The sequence below is a fragment of the Seriola aureovittata genome, chromosome 16 (assembly GCF_021018895.1).
Source record: "Seriola aureovittata isolate HTS-2021-v1 ecotype China chromosome 16, ASM2101889v1, whole genome shotgun sequence".
Taxonomy (NCBI): domain Eukaryota; kingdom Metazoa; phylum Chordata; class Actinopteri; order Carangiformes; family Carangidae; genus Seriola; species Seriola aureovittata.
Window position 1 is genome coordinate 8893479 of NC_079379.1, and position 16953 is coordinate 8910431.

General features: G+C 40.3%; 1 protein-coding gene across 1 annotated transcript in view; it reads right to left on the reverse strand.

Annotated features, from left to right (window-relative positions):
• LOC130183471 (exostosin-1c) overlaps positions 1-16953 on the reverse strand; it is an 84708-nt gene that overhangs the window by 14897 nt on the left and 52858 nt on the right. The window contains exon 3 of the mRNA XM_056398919.1: positions 1547-1640. Within this exon, the coding sequence (XP_056254894.1) occupies positions 1547-1640 (94 nt within the window). The remainder of the gene's footprint in view (positions 1-1546; positions 1641-16953) is intronic.

A 16953-nucleotide genomic window follows, 5' to 3' on the forward strand; every position in this document is an offset into this window, starting at 1 on the left:
CTGGTGTGAGACTGTCGACTTGGGTGGCAGAGAGAGAGAGACAGAGAGAGAGAGAGAGAGAGAGGAGAGAGAGTTGCAGCAGACTGACTGGTTTAAACTGTTCTCTCACTCCTCTGCCGGCAGTTTCTTCATTGTTTGTGTAGTCGCACATTTCACTGATGGGCTTAAATGAATGATTCCAGAGTTTGCATAAGTGTGTGCGTGCCTCCGCGTGTGTTAATGGACCCATTTTAGTTTAAAAGGCCTAGCAAATAGCAAATAAAGCCTTTATGGCTAGATTTGCACTCGACACAAAACAATGGTCGAGGGAAAACACTTGCAGATGTGACCATTAAGGTGTCAATAACCAAAAGACTACATAAACCACGGCTCTGGAACATAAACATTCTGCATCCTGTGCACTTCCATGTTGACTTAACTGTATATGAGCTGGATCTCATTCAACCGGGGCTGTTTCCTGCGCAAATGTAATTTGGCCACTCTAAGTGTTGTTGTAGAGGGAAATGCTGCAGCTAATGTCTTGATGACTGTTGTGTTGGCATATAGCACGTTGAACGTAGCTGTTTGTTATATCGGCCTGAATTGCTCAGACAGGATGAATGCAGGATGTACAATATAACAGAATTACTTTATGTAGCAGCCTATATCTATGAATAAGGGAATTATTTCAACTTGTAAGCACATCCAGTATCACATAACACTGATGACTGTGTAGAATATGCTGTAGATTCTTTGATGGGTTAGTTTGTGCTGTCAAACTTAAAGCCCCTGAAACAAACATTTAGATTTCAAAATGTGAAAATAATTTTTCAGGTTGTGGATTTAAAGTTAATAAATAAATGATATACATAATATGCATATATAATAAACACATAAGATTTATTTAAAATATTATATAATATAATTCATGTAATAATATTAACATTTATCATTACATGAACATAACATTAACAAGTTTTGTTAAACTCACACACCGCTTGGGTTGTGGTGAAAGATGGGTTGAAATTGTATGTATCTGTGTGAATTGTGTGTGTAGTTTGTGTTTCATACACAATCTGACAACTTGGATAATGTCAGACAAACATACGAAACATATGGATCAGTGTATGATGATTATTATAATAAAGGTTGAGGGTTATGCAAGTTACAGGAGTTTCCCGGGAGAAACAACAAAACGGGAAGGCACCGGGAGATTAGCTTGAAATACAGGAGACTCCTGGGAAAAACAAGCGTGCCGGCAGGTGTGCTGAAAACTCAAGGTTAGCTTGATAACATTAAATATTCATGTCAGTTTTGAAAAAGAAAACACAACCTAATCGATGAAGAGTTTAGGTGTTGCTGTGGTTTGCCAAGATTGAACTTTTAACTTGATGAGAAGAGACACAAACAAAAACACAAATAAAGAAACCCATGTGGTATTTCTGCATTCATGTAGAACCCCTAATGCTAATAAGAAATTGATGGGCTTTAATGTTAAAGAAGTATGACTAATGAATGATGAATACTGTTGATGGTACATAGTCTACGGAATAATAGAGATTTTTACCTGTAGTGACTCCAGGAAGCGGAAGGAGCCGAGGCGTCGACCTCGAGGCACCAAACAGAAGGTGGAGTTGTGGAGGAGCTCCTGGTAATCAAACCTAACAAAGAGAAGAGCAATTAAGTGAATACTCAATAAAAAATGACGTATACAGAATTCTAGAGGCTGACATGAGAGTTTGGCTGTTTAAAGGATCTGCTAATTATTACAATTTTGATTCTAAAGGAGGAAATATTTGCCTACCCAAGAGTTAGGTCCTTGTAAAACACAAAGACAGGAGAGGGTAATTGTCACATGCAAAATAAGATTAGTCCAGGGAGAATGTTTAAGATAAATATTTCAAATTACAGTGATGTCTAACAACTGGTTCAATAAGTGCTATGGAGATAAGAGACTGAATTAGAGTGTAGAAGCGTTTTTAAAACGTATAACTGCATGAAGATACTCTGCGTGTTACCGTGCAAGACATAACCTGATCTGACTGTAAATATATCGTTCTTTTTTCTTTTTTTTATTCAGCTCTGAAAATGATGAAATATGAAAAATGCCTGCAGAAAAGTGCAGCTCTTGTTGACTAAAATCACCAAATGATAGCAAAGAAATCTAATAACCGGCCTGCCAGTGCGGCAACACACACTCCCTCTGATATATGATATTTAACATCTGTCACACATAAAACAAGATTTTTGTGGCTTTTCATTTCTGATGTTTAGTCATAATGGCTCACATTACAGGGAGTCATTAATCTAGTCCCCCCCCACCCCCACCCCCCAGACACGTTGGCACCACTACAGATAGCTACTGTACATTGGAAAATATATCCATCACTAAGCTCATAAATAAATATGCCCTAATCTCTGTTCTGTATTGATTTGTGTTGTAGACAAGATGGCCTGAACTTGTGCCAGAGTAAGAAATTTTGAGTGCGCTACTCCCACTGCCTCCTGCTCTACGTCAACCAGGCGAGCTCCTCCACTTTATTCTCATATTTCATACTTGCACTTTCTATAAAATAAAAAAAATAAAAAATAAAAAAAACAGCCAAATGGAAACCTCTGCATCAATGCTCTCCTTCATCTGCTGAGTGGAACAACAACGGACAAGTGGTCTAACGGTCTCGTGGTGAAGAACCGCACAGTGGAGTCAACAGATTAGAAAACAAACAGGCTCTTATGGGAGAGTTCAACTTTCCCCCTTCACTCTTTTCCTCCTCATCCCATCCCTCCACCCCACCTCTTCCTTGAGGTCTTTACCCCCCCTCCCCCATTCCTGCATCCAGTTTTCAACTTGTTTATTTGCAGGGGGAACGTCAGTGTGAAATATGCCTGCCATTAATCTTCTCAGTAGCTTTAGTCATTTATTTAACCCTCCACGAGTGACGAGACGCAGGCCTCCTGGATGAGAAAACTGGAATTTCATTGCTGATGTTGGCATCAATTAACACTGCTACGCTCACGTCCAGATCTGAGTGGAAGTCACTGGGAGTGTTGTATATTCAAAAAAACAAGCATACACAAACGTTGGCATCGGTTTACTGAAAGGCAGCCTTGTTTGGCGTCAGCAATGGGCTCTGCTCTAATACCCCCCCCCCACCTGTTGATAGAGCTTTGCCATCGCCGCTGCTGTGCATCTACATGTGTGCGTGGGCGTGCGATGGATCTTTGTGCATCTGCAGCAGTGTAAATCTCCAGCGTGGAGGGACGATGTACATTTGAGATGAATCTCCATGCGTCACGGTGGTTAAAGAGATTTACACAACGTATTTTCTGAGGGACTTTGTGTTTCAAATCTCGTCCTGAGCCTGGGATTTAGGTAAACACATGTGTTTAGCTATGCATGGGTAAATGAATTTGTAGATTGCATGCGTTAAGTTGTGGAACTCTACTGTGTATTCATGTGTTCAAAAGGGAGTAAATTAATGTGTAACTGAGAGTGTGTGTTGCTTTCAAAAGTAAATATATTTGCTCCTCCTAGAATAAATATTATTATACTTGGAAATACTGGTGTGAGAATATATTCATGTTTCTGCTTGTATGTGTATGTGTGTGTGTGTGTGTGTGTGTGTCTCCGTGCAAGCTCTACATGTTTATGTGTGTGTTTGCATGTGAAACAGTGGGACCCCTTGTATGTTGCAAATGTGGTGAGACTGAGCTGTCTAGTCTGACCCACTTCTTTCGCTGGGCCTGCTGTTTGTGTGTGTTTGTGCATGTGCATTTGTGTGTGTGTGTTTGATAAAGCATAACTGCAAGTCAGCTTGCGCATGAACTAGTGTGTGTGTGTCTGCATGCAAGAGAGTCTGAAAACCTAGCAGTCTGGCTGTCCGGTCTGCCTGCTGCTGCTCTTTAATGAGGGAACGTACTTAAATGCAGGGAACAAGTAAATCATTTAACAGCACTTTGTTTCCAACAACAAACGACCAGTCCTGCTGTACCTCTCCTTCACTCTCCTCCTCTCTCTCTCTCGCTCTCTTTCTCCTTATTTCTCCTCATCTGCCCTTTGTCTCAGCATTTTTCCTTTGAGTATGCAGGTTTGTGTTTGTTTGCTCTGTAATACAGAATCCAGAGGAAAACAAAGCTGCAGTGTAGGTTTGTGTAATGCACATGGATGTACTTCAGGGCTGAAACCATTGGTCAGTTAATCGATAAGGCAATCAGAAGAAAATTGAAAACAGTTGAAGTGCCAAACATTTGCTGGTGAAGATTTCCTGCTTTTCTTGGTATTAATCTGTAGTAAACTAAATATCTTTGCATTCAGAAATGCTCTTCAGACATAACAAGCATCACTTGGGCAATTATATTTTTCTATACCTTGATACAGAAGATTAAATGATTAGTCTTTGGCAGATTAATCTATAATGAAAACAATCGTCTAGCAGTAACCCTGCAGATCATGTTGGTTTCATTTGTTAAAGTTTTGAGGCTCTCTCTCTTTTTCTGTTTGTTGTTTGCGGGGCTCACAGCTTTTTAAAGCAATTCTACAGACCCAGCTGTGAACTGTTTTCTTCAGGAAAATTTCACCCAAAGTGATATACAATCCATGCCACAGTACATCAGGGAGAGGCCACTGAGAAAAAGTTGCCACACATTGAAGTAAGACGGAAGAAAGATAGGCCTTTATATTGTGATGTACAGTAAATGAATGAAGAACCAGCCCTTTAAGTAGCTCTGCTGCTGGTAGACTGGTAGGTAGACCAAGCTAAATAACAATGACTCACTGTGTATTCATGTGTGTGATTGAATGCATGTCATTTTATATTGTGTATGGCAAGTATTGTGCCGCACTAACCCGCCTGCATGTTAATGTGGGTAAGCATGCATACAGTATGTGCAATGTACACGTACGGACGTGCACTTGAAGTATAATACAAAGGGGATTTGAATGACTGCTGTGTGCGCTGGGTGGCAGTTTGTGTGCGATTGTTATCGGGAAGCCCTCATTGTGGATGAGCTCAGATCTGTGTGTGCATGGGGATTACATTAGATTACATTACAAAGTTGATATACTGGTAGATTATTGAAGTGTCAGTGTGCATATTTGTATGAATACAGTGGATTTATGGAGTAAGCATGCAACTAAGAATGTAATATAATATATGTAGGGCTGCAACAAAGAAATATTTACAAGTTAGCTACTACCTGGTAAACACAGTGGAGCATTTAGCAGCTAAAGGCATAAAGCTAGAGAACAAAATGGAGCTGTTTTCAATTCCCATAAGTAGCCCAAAAATTCAGTTAATACATATTTAAGATTAATATATTTGGCATTTTTGCTTAATAAAATTGTTAAATTATATTATTTTTTAAAGCTTATAAGTCTGCTATTAATCAACTAATCGTTTCAGTACAGATGTAGTAATGTTTTGGGATGTGTACAGTCTGCAGAAACATGGCGTACTTCACGTCTTGACACTAGGTGTTGTCTGAATACATTTTCATCTCATTTGTATGCTCTTGATTGCACATTGTGTGTTTTGAAAAGTTCTGATTGTGTGTACACTTATAGCTGTAGAAGTGGGCACTTCTCTGTATGCATGTGCCTGTGTGTGGGGGTGTGTGTATGTGTGTATTTGTGTCTACATACACATTGCTTCCTCCTACCTTTTTTCCAATCTCCCAGTCTCCCGGGAGGACAGATATAGTTAAATATTAAACATCCAATATGGAGCCAATCTATGTAAAAGGATAAGAGAAGATGATTGTGTAGTTACAGCACAAACACACACACACACACACACACACACACACACACACACATGCATGCACACACAGATTTAGGCCTGATGTCTTCATACTGCTATCACTTTTCGTATTTTTGTCTCAGATAACCATAGTCTCATACAGAGGCATAAATAGAGACACAGGCCAAAGACTCTCTCACACCCACCCAATATCTCCCACAAACACACACACACACACATAGACACACAATACACAGCAGGCTGTCTCTCTTCATGTCAAGGCATTGGGCTCAGTGTGATACCACTATCATCAAAGCTGTGTTTTCTAAGATGGCACCACTCTGTGTCGCTGACAGTAAGTGCATGTGTGTTTATGTGTGTGTGTGTGTTTTGTGTTGTCTGATAAGCAAATCTGCTTCTCCTCAGCATCATCCCCTGCTCCCTTTCTCTCGCTCATACACCCATCAGCTTTGCCCTCCCTGACTTGTTTCTCTTTCCTTTCACCCTCCATTTTGTCGGAGCCTGATTTTATGTTTTAATGCAATAAACACAAGTTCTCTTCACTTAGTCTTTCAATCTTTCCTTTCCGCCTCATCCCGTCATGTACTCTCATCCCTCACGTATACTAAACATTGACTATTTAATGAATATTGACTGAGTGAAAGCGGAGAGGTTAAGGGATGGAGGGAAGCAGGGGTGGGGGTGGAGGCTGCTTGACTGACAGCAGCTTCTGGTCAGTTGATCTCCACTCTGCTTCCTGTAAAGGTCAGGTGTCAATAGAGCACGAGTGTGTTCCAGTATCTGTGTGCATGCATGTGTGTGCCTGTGCGCAAACACAAGTGTGTGGTTGACCAAGGTTATGGATTAGCCGCCACAGCGATAACGGGCCACTGTCAATACTTTTCATTCTCATGTACACCTCAGTGAGCACAATATGACCTGAATGACACAAGTGACTGTCTTGATAATGTCAACACACACACACATATACACACACAGACAAAAAAAAATCAGAAATTATTGCCAAAGTAATAATCCTGAACACAAACACACTGTTGTTCGATCACTGCGACTGTACAATGTAAAGAAACAGTTTTGTGCATCATGTGCTTCCATTTCTTTGCTATTAAACCTGTGAATAGAAGAACAGAATAAGAAGAATAAACTGAAGTAGCTCGCATTAGCTGATTGCAATCAGTTGCTTCATTCATGCTTCACAATAGCTGTCTCACTCATAAGCTGTTTTGCTACCAGCTGACTAGTGATGTGCATTGCTCCACCTTCAAATCCTTCTTATGTGCTAAGCTTAAACTATTGTTGTTTTAACTAAGATTTAATATCCTTGGACGTGTTGTTAAAGTGAGATTAGTGAATCTGTATGCTTGCTTGCTGTTAATCCTAAATTCCTTGACATAAATGTTGATGCGGATGCCATCTACCGGAAGGGGCAGAGCTGGCTCTTTTTCCTCAGGAAGCTCAGGTCTGCAGTGAAATGCTGCACGTTTTATCAGTTAGTGGTGGCCAGCGTACTCTTTTATGCTGCAGTCTGCTGGGGCAGCAGCATGTCAGACACGAACACAAAGAGACTGGATAAACTGGTAAAAAAGGCCTGATCTGTGCTTGGCAGGAGTCTGGACTCACTCAAGACTGCTATGGAGAGATGCATGCAATGTAAGATGGAGGCCATCTTGGACAATACCAACCATCCTCTCCACAACATTCTGGCAGGACAGAGAAGCAGCTACAGCTGCAGCAAACATCTCATCTCACTGCGCTGCAGAACAGAGAGGTTCAGGAGATCCTTTGTTCCCACTGCCATCAGGCTATACAACACTTCAGCCAAAGGAAGTGGACTAATCTAATTATAATTGTTTATTTATTATTAACTGTTTTCATTATTATTATTATCATCATCAACAATGAGCTAATGGACACATGAATTTCCCCTAGGGGATAAAAAGTGTCTATCTATTTATCTATAAGCTCCCCACATTTCCTGTCACCTCTCCAATGCCCTCAAAGTATACAATAACAGAACAACTTATACTGAGCCAGCACTCTCATACTTTATGCCAAATGTATGATAGTGAGGTAGTCTTATGAGAAGTATAAAATCTCCATATATCGTCCTCAGCTGTACAATAAAGGAACTGTACTGTCTGTATATGATGTGAATGTACACAATGTGTCACTGGACAAACTGTGGGAGGGAGTCAGGGTATGTGACACAGTGAGATGGAGGGAGGACAGAATATTTGAGAGCAGAAAACGGCGAGGGAGTGAAGGATGGAGGGAGAAAAATCACACAAAAAAGGGGGGAAAGAGAAAGACATTCAGTAGATGAGGAGAAATATGTGTGCAGCCAGCTGCTCCAGCCTCTGGGACTCAGGAGGGTTGGGGGAGAGAAAGTCACAAAACTACAGCTCTGTCTGCAGGCAATGGGTCAGGGGCTGGGCAACAACCTACATAAATATGCCACCAGACAGAAGTAGAAGCAGAGGGCTAATAGAAAGAAATTAATGCTGCAATAAGAGAATCATTATTTGGAAAACAAACTATTATTCTAAATTGAATTTAGAGCATGAGACAAGTGAAGAATGTGAACAACTAATTGTAAAGATTAGAAAGTATGAAATGTGAAAGGGGAAAAGGATGCTGGGAGATAGAGAAGAGAGACAGACTGAAAGGCAGGAGGCTAAAGACACAGTTCAGGTTTCAGTGTGCAGAGGAATGAGGTCTTCTAGTATCCACTTACATTAAACTGAGAGAGTGCTGGTGCTCATCCTTGTATGGACGACGTTTGGTGATGTCTTACAGAGGCAGCAAAGCCCATAATCTTCACTTTTTTTTGTCCTCATCATCCCTTCTCTATTTATCTTTTTTCCCTCATGTCAGTAATCAAATAAAGAATCAAATAAAGAATTAACTTAACATAATCTCCATGGCAAGGAAAGAAAATGGTGTTTGAGTGTGTGTGTGTGTGTGTGTGTGTGTGTGTGAACAAGAGAACACAAAAGAGAAGGTGTATTCAGATGTTAAATCCTATCGTGCAGCTGTTATGTACACGTAAGGAACTGACACACACACACACACACACACACACACACACGGTAGCAGATGGACAGATAAGCCATCTCCTTCAATCACTGCTTCTTATTCATCTTCTATTCTCTCACTCTGCTTCCACTTCTTCATCACCTTGATGGTGATCTATCACAAAAACGGAAATTTAACTGCAGCTTCAGTACTACTGTGAAACTCAGTTCAATTTAGAAACTGACAACACTTTCCACCAAGCTGAAATGACATCTAAACAGGGCGTAGGATGTTGTTTGCAATAAATTTTAAATAAACTTCAGAGGAATCTGCATGGAGCGAGCTGCAGTCTGGATTTTGCAGCAGAGCCAGCATGAAATTTGGAAACGCTGAGCGGCTCGCCACATCTTGAATTGAATCTAGTGCACCTAAACTGGTAAATGGAATTTATATTTAGAAAGGAACATGGAGCTATGCTGCTTACAGATCCTGCAGAGATTTGAAAGACCATATCACAGGAAACCATAGCGGGACATTTCAGTTAGATCCGTCTGCAGTGCATTGACATGGTATCAGACTTTGAACCCTACCCGTCCTTACGCATGAATTGATACATAAATCCCGCTGTCAGTCGTCCTATGAGTCCTTATGAGAAGGTTTCAACCCCTTCTTTGTGTGTTGCTATGGAGATCCGAGCAACATTTGCACTTCAGGTTTGGTTCTGTCCTGCTCTCCTGAAGTAAAGGAAGCGGTTATACAGATGTCATTGTTGCCATACCGACTTGTGTTGCCTGTGTGATTTATTGGTTATGATTCTGCTGTAAATACGGACATCTTTAACTGTATTTTTTAGGTAAGTAAAAGTAAGTAATGTATATTTCTATGAAAATAAAAGTCTTTGTTGTGGGGCACATTGGTTGATTAGAGGTTGAAACACCCTAAAGTTACAATTATAGAAGTTATTTTTGCTGAGAAATACATTATTAAACACTCAAAAATGTCTTTACATCTGCTTACAACTACATTATAGTGTGTAATAAACCATTTGTTAAATATTTGCTTATAAATGCTAAATGCAGCTAGTACAGTGTTTACAGAGATTTCATGTGTTTTTGTCTCTTACTAAAAATACCTAAAGATGTTTTCCTAACTTTGATTATTGCTTATTTAGTCATGAATATTTAATGTTATGGAGAAATACTTAAGTTTTTACTGGCTTTAAGGCTCAGCTCTCTTCTGTCTTCTGTCTATTGAATGTATAAAATGGCCCTCAACATAATCTATTAAAGAAAAAGTAATTGACGGCCACTGATGACATCAAATGTATCCTAATTTTCAAGTAGCTCTGCTTATCTTAAAAAATAAGATACAATATATTTATACTTGAAGCTAAAAGGCGACTTTCAATGGTGGATAAACTGAAGCGATTCATATTTTTGGCCAGGGACTGACACTTGCTGGTATTTCTGTCAACACTCTGGTATTTGTGACAAGCGGCTCGGCTGAAATCCCCAATTTTTATTCAGCTGTGTGTCTTCACCCTCTTCTTCCCTCTTCCGTCCCTGGCCCCTCCCATCACGCCCTGACCCGAGCACACACAGACACACGCACCTTATGGCTCCACAACAGTGTTTCAGATGTAAGTCATCCACCGGGGTTCAGAGACACGGGCTAACTTCTGCCAGCCTTCTCAGGCTCTTTCAGAGAAAAAAAAAAAAAAAAAAAAAAAAAGACAAGGCAGTTATTTCTGATGCCTCCGGTGCAGCCGGCCTCGCTGTATCAAAAGCCACCATTCCTCCGTGTCGCTTCGCTATCTAGCAGCGGACTCGCTAATGGATTTTCTGCCATGCAGCTTTGTCTTCCTCAGTTACCAAGAGTCATTACAGTTGAAGGCTCGAGTGCTGGGCTAAAAAGGAGTGATTTTTTTTTTCTCCATTTGCATTTGGATTCAATTGTTTTCTCTATGTGACAGTGCATTGAGAGAGTCATTGTTTACTCAGGAGTGACAATTAAACTCCCCTGTTACAATACAAAATCTGTTTTATTTTCTTTTTCTAACCTGCTTTGAAATATGACATTCAGACTGACGGTTCTTCGACCCATTTATCCTTAAGACACATGTTAAAACATTTTCTAATGTACATGTCTATTAATGGGAGAGCCATACATAATTCATTAGCAAAGAGCATGCAATTTGCTCATTGCACGTGGCTTTTAACAAGCAGATGGGGTGACATTAATGCAGCAAACCTCATGTAGCTGCCTGGTATAGAACTAATCAGTCGACAGTGTCATTTACGCTGGAATCAATTCGCATTGTCACCTTTTAAATTAACACTAATTACATTGACAGCCTGACACACAGCGCAAACAACACCAGAATCACTGGATGCACACCTGTTACCTGAGGTGAGGTTCATCTTTTGTCACAAAAAACTTGAAATAATTTCCTCATAACTTATACCAGTCAGGTCAACATGCTGTGTTATCATCTGAAACTGTAGACTCGCAGCGGGGGGTGAGATAAATCTCAGGGGGGGTCACAGAGTGATTACGAGGATAGAAAAGACGGAAGGAAAAAAATACATTTCAGCAGCACAAGATGAGGTTTAAATCTTTTCTTTTTTTGCAAAATACTTATTTTTCTATGTACGTTTTCTTTCCTCCGGTATCTAAAATGATTTAAATGAAACTATTTGTGAATGTGAAATCACTCTCACTATTTATACCTTGCACTGCATAGTACCTTTTATTCTCCTCTTCAGTCATTTTTGCATATTTTTATATTCTATATTTTTATACGGCTTTGTGTTTGTAATATCTTGTCTTAATGCCTTTTATGCCTTAAAGCCCTTTGAATGGCCTTGCTGAGTTGAATGGTGTTATACAAGTAAACCTGCCTTTCCTGTTGCTCCATTTTAACGAGAAACTTTTCTTCATCATCATCATTTCATCATCATATAATTTTATCTTGTTACATCATCATTTTTTGAACTTATTACACAAAATCAGTGTATCTCATAAAAGCAAGAGACATTTCTCATTACAACGTGATCATGTGTGTTGTGGAAATGAGCCTCGTGCTGCTGAAATGTGCAACTGCTTGTGTTAAGAAAAGGTTTTGTAAAAAAAAAAAAAGTAAGGCTACAGTAATTCAAAAAAAAAAAAAAAAAGGGTAGTTTTTGCATCTTAATGAAAGTCAAGTTATTTTTCTTTGTGAAATTTTGCAGAACAGTACCCAGCTGCCCCGGTTGCTTGTAGACACTGCTCAGGTCAAAGGCCAAAAGACTGGACACCACTGATCTAAAAGAACAGCTGTTACAGAATAAACTGGGCCTGTCATCTCAAAACCACTGACATTATACTTTTGTTACCAATATGTGTGTTTGCGAACATGCAGATTTCTGTTTTTGCTGCATTTAAGGCTTCATACCACTGCATTCCTGGCATATCCTTCCTCTAGTTATTATCCCTGTTGACATTACAGAGGTCCTGAACTCTGGTAGACGAACCACATATCCAGACCAACCCTCTTATATCCTATCTGTTGTTGGTTCTGGACTCAGTGCTCGGCTGCATGTACGCTCATCACGTACACAAATACACTGACCACCGGGCACCCTGTCATTACACACAATCCCTCCTCTGCTGAGTGTGTTCCTGTGTGTGTGTGTGTGTGTGTGTGTGTGTGTGTGTGTATGCTGGTTTCTTTTAATACCACTCTCCATACGCACTTACTCCCCTCTTTGCCTCTTTGTCTTTATCTGCTGTCTCTCGTTAATTACACAGAGACGGGAGGACTAAGCTCTCTAATCTGAACGGACATGACCCCACCACCGGCTGATCCCTTAACACTGTTACTTATACCTCAATCCTGCACTCTCACACACACATATGCAAATTCGCCCACGAGCAGAGCTGCAGCCAAACAGACATATGCATGTAAATATCAAAAATAAATAAAAGGGGGATTTACGTCCTGAATCATGAAGGGCAGAGCGAGTGAAGGTGCCATAACAGGATTCAGAATGTGCGTTTCTTAACTTTCAAGGCCTGTTATAGACTCTGAACTCAAGGATGCTGTAAGTTGTTCAGAGAAGAAAGAACCATGTCACCATTTTCTGCTGTTTTTTTTCCTTGAAAATAAAGTGAACAATCGGCTGAAACTAAACTGCTGAGACAGGAAAAGCTTTTTATTTTTACCTCAAATTTGTCCCGCATTCATTTAATAACAGAATTGTGGTTTTATGCAGATTAAGGCTACATTAAATACCGTATTTTAAGTAGTTCCAGCTAGGGCTTATCAAAAGTGCTTTTCACTAAATCTATTTAAGGTAGCTTTAATTTTACATAAATCCACGTTTTTCATGTTTAGCTGAAAACGATTAAATAAAAAGCAGCAAAATAAAGATAAATAAATAAATTTAAAAAATGCAGGTTTTTAGCAAAAAGCCCCTGAAAATTGAGTACAAAAAGACAGCAGATTAAAATTTTGGTATTAGGGCCTTATCGCTACAAGCCCACACATACTCACAAATACAGTTTTCCTTGGGCATTAACACAGTGGTCAGCAACATGTTGTAACCAGAGATAGGGTGTGACAAACTTCATCATATGGGGTTGTTAGTTATATATAGAAATGGGAGCACAGCTGTCTGTCCATTAGGCTAAAAGCACAGCAGCCCAGGAACACGACTGTGAAGTCAGTGGCCTGCTCGTCTCTGTACGACAAGATGGAGACGAGGAGGAGAAAGACAGAAAAAGAGAGATCTTAACATAGCTGCTGAGAGAACTCCAGACTTCGGAGAGGGAGGGAGGGATGGAGGAAAGATGCATTTTAAGGACAGCGGACTGGAACAGGTTTGATTTCCAGGATTGTAGGCATCTGTGTAACACGGTAAAGATTAGATGGAATGTAAAGGATCAAAGCTGAAGGGGAACAAAAGAGGGAAATACAACTTGATTCTTCATCAAGTGTTTTTGGCAAAGCTGGAAAACGATCTTCTTACGTGTGCCAAGACAGTGCTGTGAAACCAACTCGAGCTGATGCTCTGCCTCTATCTTATCGACAGGACTGGATTAGCATTCAGGCAAAGTGGGGAACCGCAAGTCTCACTGCTTGTCGACTGATTTGTTGGTAATTTGATTAAACTGCTAATTTCTTAAAGAAACTGCACCATTATCAGCTAAGAACAGTGCTGCATTATAACTTAATCCTGTTTTCTAAAAGGGGCTCTGTGTCTACATCTAGTTTTGAAAGGAGCAGTTTGACATTTTTGGGAAACACACTTTCTTGATGAAAGTTAGATGAGTAAACTGATGTTGCATCACTGATTCTGCCAGGACAGTACATATACTGTATGTAGCTATAGCCAGCAGCAGGTCAGCTTAGCTAAGCACTTTATACTTTTTGTACTGATTCACCAAACAAGATACAATGGATCAATTAGTGAGCATTAGAGGTGCCGGACGGAGCCAACTAGCTGCTTCTAGCCTTTGTGCTAAGCTAAGCTAACAGGCTGTAGCTTCTTATTTAACAAACTGAAAGTGAATAAGCACATTTCCCAAAATGTCAAAATTTTTCTTTTAAGAGTTTTATTACTTCAGTTGGTTTGCGGTGGGGGTTCAGCGGGGGTCCACCAGCAAAATCTTACCCCTGGGCCTCATGACAGGATGATCCAGCCGTGCTTATGGAGTGATTTACTTCTATTATTGAACTCTTCAAAGAAGTGTAAAAATCTGCTGGTGAAGTGAACTTTTTCAGTCTGTTTCCAATGAAAATCAACGTTTCAAGAAGTTTTATAGAAAGAAAATTTCAGTGTCTTGAAAGGGGACAGAATAAAGGAAATGTCTGTACTGGAGAGAGAAAAATGACACCAGAAAATTCTTGAATCAAGTTGATTTGCACAGAAAACTGTCTGAAACTGAAACTGTCTTTTCACACTTCGTCTATATTTTAAGAAAATAAGACGTAGAACTTAATATAATTGACTATAAGATTTCTGCAGTGAGGGGAAAGCGCACTGATGAGGAACATCAGGAGAGAAGGAGGCACATAAGGACAGAAACAGAGATAGAGAAAGCAAAGGTATACAGGGAAGAGGAGAAAATAAAACAGCATGCACTCTTTGCAAGAGAGGATGGAAAGAAAGAACGAGAAAAAGCTCACTGTCTGTCTGCCTGCCCACCTCCCCCGGCGTGCAGAAGGTGTCTGCTGCAAGTCTAGCGTGACTGATCTGAAATCAGGTTTTCTGCCTATAAATATAGACCCGAGCAAGGCGAGGACGCTTCCACTTCTCCTGTTTTTTTCACACCACGCGCACAGTGCGTAGGCCACAACCATGCTTTCATTTTCCATTACGGCCCGGATACTTTATCCAATGTGCCCGTCGCAGAGCGAGGGAGGGAGGATGGATGACGGAGGGTCTCGGAAAACACTGAAAATGAGAGTCTTTCATTACTGTGCTCCATAAGTAATGATGTTGGGAGGGATGGATACAGGAGGGAGGGAAAGAGAGATATGCGTAAGCTGGAAGCAGGAGCATTGAACACGCGTCAAGACGGTCTTTTGGGCGAGACGAGAGAGGAATTATTTATAGTGAATTTACACATCAATGACAGTTTTTTTCCCCCTTGTGATTTCCCTGCTGCATGCTGAAAATAAAATGTGTTGGGAGCTCGTAGGAATGGCAAGAAACGCTACGCTTGTGAGCCTGCACATGCGTATGTATGAGAGAGAGGGAGACACATACGGTTTGTATTCATGTGTCGTTGTGTGTCTTTAATAGTTTAACCACAGGAAAGTGCCAACAAATGCTCTGTTTGTCTACTGCCGGCCTGAGAATTACCAGACTTTGGTTCCTGGTGATGAGACAAGCCTACTGCCAGCACACCGGGTAGTCTAGTAACAACAAAACATGACACACACATACCCAAACCCATATATATATATATATAGACACGCAGAAGCAGACAAGTCCCATCAGCTGCACCGTCGTCATTGCTGCACCACCTATGGTCCTTTAAGCCAAACAGACAACAACAGCCATTACATCAGGCACAATAGCACTGCTTTTGAGAACACAGTGTCAAACACAGTCATTAAAGCTATTTTAGCTCTGAACAAATACTGCCACATATAGACAAGCAGCTGTACTAATAGCTATGGCTGAAACGCCCATACACAGGTGGGGCTACAATAGGTATGGCTGTCATGTGGCTGCACCCTTTGAAGTCAAATGAGAGGGAAAGTTTTGTAGAGACGATGGGATCATTTGTGTGTGTATTTGTGTGTTTGTGTGTGTGTATTCAGCCGTCAGTCACATATAAAAAAAACACACTCTCATGCCCTCACAAAGCCTCAAATAGCTTGTCTGTTAACATAAAGGCCACGACACAGTATGTTCTCTGCCCTACAGTGCGTGTGTAATGTTGAAACTCAACCACATAAGTTTCTAGACTCAGGTTAAAAACGATTACCCACTTATTTTCTACCTTAATGGACATTATGCCACAAGAGATTAACTGGCACCCTGTAAAAATAGAGAATGAATCTCATTTTGGACTTCAAATGGCACTGACTTTAGGTTTTATGATGAAACATAAAACAGGGGGCGGCTGCTTGGTTTATGGAGCCATCTCTAAATAGAGCCTCTATTCATAAAGTCTGTCCATTTATCATAAAACTTCACGGTCAAATAAGTGGGATTGACTCTCTCTCTCAGCTGGCCTGGCTAAACTTATGATTGAGTATCTATCGCTGGTGGGTGTCCGGGAAAGAAGTTTTTGTTTTCCAGCAAAAACTTTTCTCCTACAAACTGAAATTGTCAAATTATTATTTTAGTACTGGAATCTAAGCCCAGCCCCAAAAATAGTTTAAAGCTGCACTACTCAATATTCTTATATTAACAACGGCTCAAATAACTATGTGTAATGTGAGCGAGGTTGCTCTTAATGATGAACTCACACACATCTTCCAGCTCTCCAGTTTCCCACAGCTCAATGAACCTTTAAATTCATTGTGTTGGTTTTATAGTCCACAGCTGTCAACTGTAGTATTGCCATATTATCACCTTCTTTTTTTTCCACTTTATGTTTATTGGGCGAGATTAAACAAACACATTCCCTTTTTTCCTTTTAAACTCTCATAAACGAAAATCTAAAACTTGCAATCTGTGTAAATTTCCTTCACTTCGCTTTC